This window comes from Sinocyclocheilus rhinocerous, unplaced genomic scaffold (assembly GCF_001515625.1).
Source record: "Sinocyclocheilus rhinocerous isolate Xijiao unplaced genomic scaffold, SAMN03320098_v1.1 scaffold648, whole genome shotgun sequence".
NCBI lineage: Eukaryota > Metazoa > Chordata > Actinopteri > Cypriniformes > Cyprinidae > Sinocyclocheilus > Sinocyclocheilus rhinocerous.
The window spans coordinates 260,485-271,003 of NW_015633536.1; the positions used below are offsets into that span (position 1 = coordinate 260,485).

General features: G+C 35.6%; 1 protein-coding gene across 4 annotated transcripts in view; it reads left to right on the top strand.

The window, feature by feature from the left end:
• Positions 1-7,531, top strand: part of LOC107744275 (polyadenylate-binding protein-interacting protein 2B-like) — a 13,863-nt gene extending 6,332 nt beyond the window's left edge. For all 4 annotated transcript variants that reach the window (XM_016557817.1, XM_016557818.1, XM_016557816.1 and 1 more), the window contains exons 2-4: positions 5,302-5,462; positions 5,679-5,849; positions 7,097-7,531. In XM_016557817.1, coding sequence (XP_016413303.1) covers positions 5,313-5,462; positions 5,679-5,849; positions 7,097-7,153 — 378 coding nt within the window. In that variant the 5' untranslated portion in view covers positions 5,302-5,312 and the 3' untranslated portion in view covers positions 7,154-7,531. The remainder of the gene's footprint in view (positions 1-5,301; positions 5,463-5,678; positions 5,850-7,096) is intronic.
• Positions 7,532-10,519: the final 2,988 nt, after the last annotated feature.

Consider the following 10,519-nt stretch of genomic DNA (forward strand, 5'->3'; position numbering starts at 1 on the left):
TATGCATCATAAATATTTTTAGACCTGGATAAATTTACTTTGATGTAACAGCCATTACATATGTTATGCTAAAATTTTACTTTGACAAGCCAAAAACAGTTTTTAAAGTAAATGGGTGCCTTCCACTCCTCCCGTGTGTTTCTTCTTTTCACAGTTTGGCAGAAATTATGGGTGGTTTCAAAATATATGGTCACATGACAATAAAAGTGTACAGTTGGCAAGATACAGGGGGTGGGTCAACTTTCCGACTGGCTCATCTTACCCCACTCTCCCCTACATAATTGGCTTGAGAGAGTGTTAAGAAAGCACGTGCAGGAAACGGTGTAACGGATAGTCAGTTTGTGGTGTTGTCGTGGAACTTCGTAACGTTTTGGTGCGTTCATGTTAAACTCGTTTATTATGCTGAAAGTGCTCTTCGCTAATCGAGATTTTTTTTATGGATTTGTTTTCTATTTCTGTTTATCAGCCAGTGCCTCAGTATCAGAATGCTTGTCTAGAAGGAAAGGCTAACTGTGTTTAGTCTTGTTTTGATATTTCTGACAGTGGTGTCTCTATAAACACACATGCAGTGGCGTGGCGTTATAGGCTCGAGGTTTTCTGCAGTATGTCACACGCTGCTCATTATCACTATGTTTGAAGGGAACATGTAACTTATGTAACTACTGCCATTATCAGCTCTTTACATCGACCCAGTTGTCCAGAGCTAGCTGCTTTACTTGTAGGCATGAGGGAGGAACCTTGAATCTGTTGTTATTGGATGTTGACAAGTGGGTTGATAAACTTCTACTCTCTATATTTGACCTAATATCTCTGAACATTGTATTGCTTAGGGACAATAAAATGCCATAAAACAGTACATAGTAGGACACTGTCGTTTTAGTGAACTGTTTATGACAATGGGCTATCTATGATACATAGATGTTTAGGATTAGGCCATATTTTAAACTGAGGGCAAGCTGACATTCAAAAGAGTGAAAATAACAGTAGTTTTTTCCTATCTATCTATCTATCTATCTATCTTCTACTTATTTATTTTTAATATAAGCACTGTAGCACAGTTTAGGCAGTGAAACTGAGTGTTAAAAGAAATGTCTAGTTTTTCAACATAATAAATGCTCTGTGTGGCTGGATTACATTTGTTCTTCTAATTAACGTCTTGTGTGTTTGTTTGTATCTATTTGTTTTCATATGTGTCATTGTGGGCAGGATGGGCTCCCCCAGCTGGGTTCCTTCTTCCTGCCTATACATTAGAGATTTTTTTTTCTTATCACTGGCTACGTTCACAGTGCCAATGTTTGGGATTGACAACTGCATTTTCTTACAGGTGTAAATCTTGAAATGTCCTGTTCACACAGCAGCATACAATAGCGCCTCACGTACTGTCTTTATGAACGAGTAACAGGAGTCAAGCCCGTATTTTAATTGTGACGATCACCTGTAACCAACACTGACTGAAGTAATATCAAAGATGGCAACGTCCATTAAACTAGGAAGTTTTATTACATTTGACACAATAATCAAGTCCAATCGAATCCTGAGTTCATCCATCAAATCTTCATAAACCGACAACAGCTTTTATACCTGACTGGACAACGCAGGATTTGAGTTGCTTGCAGACCACAAAACTGATAGGAGCAACTCCGACAGTGACTGGACTGCATAAGTAGCATCCTAACAAAGCTTGAACCTCATAATTGACAGATTTTGAGTGCTGTACATACAGTAGGCAAAACTGAATATACCAATTTCTGTCTTTGCAAACAGTGATTACGTTTTTGTGGGCGGAGCCTATCTGGTGGCTGAAAATTACAGATTTAAAGTAGCAGTCTATGGAAGTCATGGAATAAAATAATAAAAAGGTAATTTTTGAGTTGATATTTTAAAATTATGAGTTTTTTTTTCCTCTCAATTCTGAGATCTTATCTCACAATTCTGATAAAAAAAAAAAAATAATAAAATCAACACGTCATTTTTTTTTCTTTTTCCCGTCGGCTCAGAATCATGATTTTATATCCCACACTTCTGGCTTTTTTTTTTTCCCCCTCAGAATTGACAAACTCGCAATTGTTGAGTTAAATCGAGTTATAAAGTCCAAACTAGGAGATATAAACTTGCATTTGCGTGAAAAAAAAGTCAGAATTGTGAGATAAAATGGGTAAAAATGATATGTAAAATGTTATAGGTTTAAATAGTAGGCTGTTTCATGCTGTAACTGTAGCGCTAATACACTATGTCCCCTATGAACTGCATATGTGAATATTATGTAGACCTATTGTTTAAATCAAATTTATGCTTTAAAGCGGTAATCATAGCAGCTTTCATCCATATTCTGTCCATTTAATCATCTGTGTTTAGCTTCAAATGGCGTCTTTGATGACAGTATTCTATATAAATGATTTGCATTCCCATTCTGTCATCTAAAGGCACAACAATAAATGTTTTTCTCTTATTCTATGGATTTTACCCATTTCTTGTTTTTCCCTCCGCTTGTTACCAGTGATTTTCTGCCACCACAATGCGCGTGCAGCTGCAAGTGACATAACTGTGACGTCTACTCCAAATTGGTCTATAGTTCTCCACAGGACAAACTTAACTGCCAGTTGAAAGAGAGTAGAAAGGTCTCTTTACTTTCCAAAGTTATTGTAACAGTGCCCTTAATTGCCCACCAACTGTAAACTGTTAGTGTTTAAAGGCCTGTTCCACAGGTGCATGTGCAATAATTGTTTTTGCTTCATTGAACAAGCATGGAAAAACATTGTTTAAATCCTTTCCAATAAAGACCTGTGAAGCTTATTTGGATTTTAGAAAAATTCTTTAAAATACAACATCCTGATAAAAGGAGTTTATTAGTAACTGTTAATTTATGTTATGCATTGAAACACTTTGTTCATACAAACATGTTTCCTTGTGTTTGTTCAAACATCAGAGGTTGCTGCATTGATTTGTTTTGCCCTGGTACACTGTCAAGCAATGCATGCATTTGTAAATACTCAGTACAGCCATGATCACTAGCTCTGACAACTAGTGTATTCCTGTCTGTCTGAACAGGACAGGTGGCAGATTGTGATATAATATTATGTATTTATTTATTTATTAAATCATGGATTTAGGCTGGAAAATGTTGATGGATTAACTCAAAAAGTGAATTGCAAATTACAAAATAACAAATAACAGTGGGTCCCAGCATTGCAGATAAATGTTAAGCCAGAAACCTCATATCAGTGAAGTTGATTAAGGTATGGTCTCTGTTTGCTATCACCTCTCAGGTGTGCTTGTGTGTGTGTGTGTGTGTGACAGAGAGGGAGTAAGTGAGAGAGAGTTTAAAGCCCCTCAGTTCTCAATAGCTCATCTTCTCATGTCATCACTCACAGATGAGCTCATTTCCTCCAGTGATGTCAACTGCTATTATTAAGCCTTAAGTCTCTGATCTCTCATACACCAACTTAACACACATGAGCCAGACAGCCACAAATGTTCTGTGAGTCTGTTGTTGTTGTTGCGAATGAAAAACAGTTCAGTATACACTGCGTATTGCCTGCTCTCTTTTTTTTTTTAATGGTAGGCATTATTTCACAAATTGACCAATAGTATTTCTATAGTCTTCACACGATTAGACGTTTGTTTAATTCAGCGAAGCACATCCACTTTTAATTTTGGTAATAACAGCTATTTTGCAGATTTAATTATATTTTGTATAAAATTGCCTTAACATTTGGCAGTATGATCAAATAATAATGTTATAGAATCATGGCTGATTTTATTTGTGGTTCATCCATCACATTGGAAATGGAAGGTCAAGTTGAGCGAATTGTACACATACTGAAGCAATAGTAAGAGTAGGATGCTGCTCAGTCAGTGACAAAACAAATGCAAATATTAAATTAGTACATTTTCCCCATATACTGCGAGCATTCAGCTTCAGGTTTCAGACACAATGTAAGTAGCTGATTGGTGGAAGAAAAAAAAAAGAAAAAATTTCGCACTGCAGCAGGTTAGTGTATACTTATTGCGCATGATTAAAACAACCAAGTTATTCTTTTAAATATTATGTGAAATTTTCTGTTTAATCTGTTGTCCTAGTGCATTAGGTTCACTGTTCCCTCTAGTGTTTACAGCAGATATTACTGTAAACATTTGCAGAGAGGAAACATGCATATGTTTTGAGTCATGTGAGTAGGTGTGGTTGTGTTTAAGTGTTATGGCATGCCTTATGCCATTGCCTTTAGTATTACAGTATATAAACAGCTGCTTGCCTCGTGACTCGTTTATTTTTCTGGCATAACTGGTTTCTTAGCCTAATTCTAATTCTAACAGAGTATTGTGGAATATTCCTTTACTCTTCATTTTTATATTTACCATTAATTAAAAATAATGAGTAATATAATAAATAGTAATTATTTTAAGTTATTTTAAATTGTAAGAATATTTCATAATATTACTGTTTTTACTGTATTTTTGATCAAATAAATGCAGCCTTGGTGAATATAAGAGACTTCTTTCAAAAACATAAAAAATATTTGCTTATCCCAAACCTTTAAAAAGTAGTGTATATGTGTATGAATTAATTAGCCTATACAGAGTATGTGTTCGGATTGCATGATATATCGGTGTTGTCTACTTTTTAGTGTGCGCGCGCGCGTGTGTGTGTCTTTTGTTCAGTCTAATAAGGCTGGTTGTATATTTAGTTCAGTTTGCTTACTTTGCACACCCCAGATTTCAAACGTTCTTTGTTTGTTGTGTTTTGTTAATTTTGCTTATCATATATATATATATATATATATATATATATATATACACAGTATCTCACAGAAGAGAGTACACCCCTCACATTTTTGTATATATTTTATTATATCTTTTCATGTGACAACACTGAAGAAATGACACTTTGCTACAACATAAAGTAGTGAGTGTACAGCTTGTATAACAGTGTAAATTTGCTGTCCCCTCAAAATAACTCAACACACAGCCATTAATGTCTAAACCGCTGGCCACAAAAGTGAGTACACCCCTAAGTGAAAATGTCCAAATTGGGCCGCACAAAATATTGACACTTTGGGCCCAATTTGGACATTTTCACTGAGGGGTGTACTCACTTTTGTGGCCAGCGGTTTAGACATTAATGGCTGTGTGTTGAGTTATTTTGAGGGGACAGCAAATTTACACTGTTATACAAGCTGTACACTCACTACTTTACATTGTAGCAAAGTGTCATTTCTATATATATATATTATAATTTGTTATTGCTATCAAAATCAGACATGATATTATTGAATCTCTAAAATGTATGTCTGTCTTTTTTAGAGCCAGCAGAAATGAATGGGGCCGACATAGGAAAGATGCCGGGTGATGGAGTTCCAGGTAGTGAGGGAAAGGACCCAGTAGCCAATGGGCATGCAGAGAATGAGTCAAACCCCTTTGCAGAGTACATGTGGATGGAGAACGAGGAGGAATACAATCAGCAGGTCTGTACACACACCAAACCACTTACAGCCCATTCAAGCCCACACCATAAAAACACAAACACAGTTCAGTTCATAGTTTGTAAGTTTCATGACCATTTTTGGATTGTGCTTTGTGGCTCTTGAGATGCTGCGTTGTAAATTCTAAGGTTTTACATGTTTTTTTTTATTTTTTATCAACTTGGACAGGAACTTTTACCTTGTTTGTTTATATCCCAGGTGGAGGAGGAATTGCTTGAGCAAGAGTTTTTGGAGCGCTGTTTCCAAGAGATGTTGGATGAGGAGGATCAGGATTGGTTCATTCCAGAGAGGGACCTCCCCTCAGTCGGACAGATTCAGCAACAGCTCAATGGACTTTCTGTCAACGATGGCAATGCAGAGGAAATCTTGGTAAGCTTTAAGTCTTCGTGGACATTCAGTATATGAAATATGAAAATAAACTTAAAAGTATAATTCACCCAAAAATGAAAACTGTCATTATTTACTCACCCTCACAATGTTCCAAACCTGTAAGACCTTTTGTTCTGTGAAACACATAAGTAGATATTTTGACTCTTTCAGCTGTCTTTATTAAAACAAAGAAAGTCATAGAGTGCAAGAGTTGAGTTACAAAAGTAAAAAGTTCATTCATTTGTTCAACTGACTTTTAGTGATAACATACAAACCTTTAAAAACAGAACTACTGTGAGCTACAAAGTTGTTAATGAATGTTATATGCTTTTGTTGAAGCCTTCAACCTGCATTATTGAAACATTTTTAAATAATCATATTTAACCGCAGAAATTCCTGGTTGAAAACTATATTACCCATGATCACTCTTCCTATGCCCTACGATCTAATATTTAAATATATATATGCATATTTTACGATATATCGGCAGATATTTGGTATTTTTCAAATATCGGCATGTTTGGCCGATGCTTTCGAGGCGGGACTTTTATTTTGACGGCGCATATACGGCGCTTTATCCATTTGCCCACTGTCATATTAATGTCATTTTCACTGTGTGCTGTGTGTAAAATGACTGTTACCTTGGCTTTATTTGAAAAAATATGATTCCCAATGCACACAAACTTCCCAGATTACTTAGTGCCCTGTTGGTTACAATGTTGACTTTTTATTAAATATTTATTTATTTGTGAAAAATACATTGTCATCTAAAGTATAAGTATGTTTATTTTACACATTTATTTTTAAATCCATTTTCAAATGATTTCAAATTTCTTAAATATTAATTAAAATAAATAAAATTATATCGGCCATTGGCCACCCCGCTTTCCAAGATATCGGCATCGGCTGTCAAAAAACCAATATCGGTCGACCACTAATAAGCAGTATATAACATCTTTTTGTTTTTGTAATGTTGGGATTCACCTCGTAGCTGGTTGGTTTGATTTGTGGCTTATAAACAAGGACTTTAAAAAAATCCTTATGGGATTTTTGGGGAAAACTACTTCGGGTACCACTGAACTGGCACTGTTGCACTCTGTTGGGGTCCAAAACAACACTGAAGCCCATTGACTTTCATGTATGGAAAAAATTATCATCTTTTATCTTCTATAGGAAGTTTTAAATGTAAGCACAATTTTATGTCAAAAATATCTTGTAATTGATTTTTACTTCTATTTTTCCCCCAGCGAAAGAGCATCTTAAACCCTGAAGCCAAGGAGTTTGTGCCGGGGATGAAATACTAGGGATCATCATTGTCCTCCTCACATCTGTCACACATCTGATCATATATGCAGAGACTGTTGTGGCCATATTTAGAATGGTCACATAAATGCGCTCTTCTACACATTTTCGAAGGGGCAGGAATACGGAATTTTATTGTTTTTGGATGGGAGGGAGGTGGGATTGATTATCTATAGCTTTATATTTCTGTTATGTATAAACCAAGGGTATTAAGTTGAAACATGACCTCTAGGAGGTGCTGTGACTTGCTAATATCATATTCATTACCAGGCTGTTTTATTTTCCTCTACCCTTGCTGAAAGGGCTGTTCTTGTCAGTTTTCATTGTTTCACAGTTAGTGCCTGATCAGGTCTTTGCTTTCCCTCCCCTGTTGTTGAGGGTTTTTTTTGTTTTTGTTTTTTCTTTCCTTTTGGTTATTGATCTTTTGTAGAGGAAAGTTTTGATGCGTCTGTTCACGTTCCTGTGTTTCAAGGGGTGTGGCCATAAATGACTGGGGGTGTGGCTGGTGGTGGGTGAACCCCTTGGTTTGGGTTGGATGCTGAGAAAAGGGTGTTGGGGAATTCATGTGAATTCAACTTTTGATTTTGAATTGAATTCGTTAAACGCAGGACTGAATTTAATTAAAAAAATGGAAGAATGGCAAATAAAGAAGAAAAGTTTGTACTCAAATGGACCATTTCTTGTGTTTGGCTCTTATCCTAAATCTATCAGTAAAATGTGTACTAATAGTTGGTATTAACTCTGACATTTAAGAGTGGTACCGTTAAAAATGAACCATTTAACATATGCATATGTATGAATCGATTAGCATATACATATTTTATTTGGATGAGAACTGAACTACTCTAATTTAGCCTCTTCAGTAATCAGCCAGTCAGGTAACCTCATCCATTATTCATTTGCAGGAGATTAGTTTGGAAATATCTGGTTTCTCATCAGTCTTGATTTCCTTTTAACTGCTATAGGGAATGGGAATGGCTATAGTTACTTTTTAATGCTCATGAAAGTTGTGTTGTTTTAATGTAGGGTGTCTAGTTAGACCTACAACCAGCATCACATTCAAGTCTCATACTACTGAAATTCCTTTATATTTAACCCTACTTTACTTAGTTTTTATTCATGGCATTCAGACTTTATTATCCTGTGAGTTATTAGACAGTGACTGACAGACATGATGAATGGTATTGAGAAATAATTGCTTGCTGGTAGCAGCACTAAATATTCAGCAATTACAACATTTGCATTTTGAACTTTTTTTTTTTTTAAACTCTTAGTTTTTTTTAGTAACACTTTACAGTAAGGTTTTATTTGTTAATGCACTGTGGTCTAACAGGAACATTTTAACTAACATCAACAAAGGTAAATAAATGTAAAAATATATTGTTCATTGTTAGTTCATGTTAGTTAAAGCATTAACTAATGTTAACAAGTGAGAGCTTACTGTAAGGCAGTTGTTCCCAATCCTGGTCCTGGAGCACCCCCAACACTGCACATTTTAGATGTCTCCCAAATCAAACGCACCTGATTAAACTCAGCTCACGTGATCATTATCCTGAGGTCAAAGACACACCGAACTGTGTACAGCATATTCTGCCAGCTATCTAATATATGGCCAATGCCTCAAATGGTTTCAATTGTTGAATGTGCTGGTACATGCATACATATGAAAACTGAAATATTGTGGTATGAAAAAGCATAGGTGTTTGTATCCTGTGAGCAGCACATAAGTTAAAGAGAAAATACTCATGTTGCTCATTTTTCCACAGTTCCTCCTGCCATGTCAAGGGACATTTTCAAATTTGCATCACATATGAGCTAACCGTGTGTCATTTCAAAGGGTTCGACAAACAGATTTAAATAAACTGATAGAAAGGTCCTTGAACATTTTGTTCTGATTGTTTAAGACCATAAAAAAGGGTAATTCTTTCATTTATCAAGGCAAAGTACTGTATCATATCATACCAATCTAGTCTCACTGTAAGACCTGATTTTTAGTGAAGATTACACAGGTGTAAAACAGCTCATCTGCTTAATCAGTGGTTTGTTATCATGAACTTAAATTATAACCAATAAAAACATTTAATGTTAATTGAAATAAATGTTAAGTGAAATAAAATAAAATATGGAAAAAAAAAACTTACAATTATTTTATTAAAGTTATTTTATAGTGTAAAAGCCAACATTTTTCATTTTGGTTCAGTTTAAAGTACTATAATAACTAATACTAATAAATGTATAGACATATGTGACCCTGGACCACAAAACCAGTCATAAGGGTAAATTTTTCGAAATTGATATTTATACACCATCTGAAAGCTGAATAAATAAGCTTTCCATTGATGTATGGTTTGTTAGGATAGGACAATATTTGGCCGAGATACAACTATTTGAATATCTGGAATCTGAGGGTGCAAAAAAAAAAAATCTAAATATTGAGAAAATCGCCTTTAAAGTTGTCCAAATGAAGTTCTTAGCAATGCATATTACTAATAAAAAATTAAGTTTTAATATATTTACAGTAGGAAATTTACAAAACATCTTCATGGAACATGGGGCCTCATTTATAAAATGAGATTTGATCTTAGAGTGTGCATATGCTAAAATCCACGGCAACGTTCATATTTATAAAAACGGTCTTTGACGTGGAAAAGTACTTACCATACATACAAAAAAAGTACTTACAAGGCGGAGATCTGACACCAGTCAGCTGCGCACAATTTCAAGATCATTTGCGATTTATAAATAGGTGCGTTCGACTTGAAGCACGGCTACAGACGGCGATCAACGAGAGTAGCCGCTTGCAGTCGGAGGCGGAGTTGAAAACGGAGCCGTCAAGGCAGACACTTTCTGCTCCCGTTAGTGACGCTCGCGCTGTGTTTGCATACTCTATCACAGATGAAGTGAATTAAATGCAATATTTGTCAAATACACAGACGTTTCAGAAACGTTTTCATGAGCAACAGAAACACTTTTTATATACTGCTTAATACAGCACCATCTGATCAACAATAAAGTTCAAGGTAAATATATACTATTTAAATACTAATAAAGTGGGGGTATATATGCTTTCATGATAAACGTGACTCAATATAACATTGCGACTACAGTAAAAAAGCTTTTACTGTTCTAAAAACACAGATTTATGAGCAGTATTGGATTTGAAGATGTTAGAAACACACGTCATTGTTGTCATGTGGTGAATCTGGCCAATCGTGAAACAGCTGTGTCATCATCAGTCTGAAAAAGCTGCGCCAGCTGAGTCAGCCGGCTGCTCTCGAAACGCTATCGCGGTACTTTGATGCCACACGTGAAAGTGACGTGGCGTCGGCGCCGGTTCAAGTCGGACTAAATTTCTAACCGGCATGCAC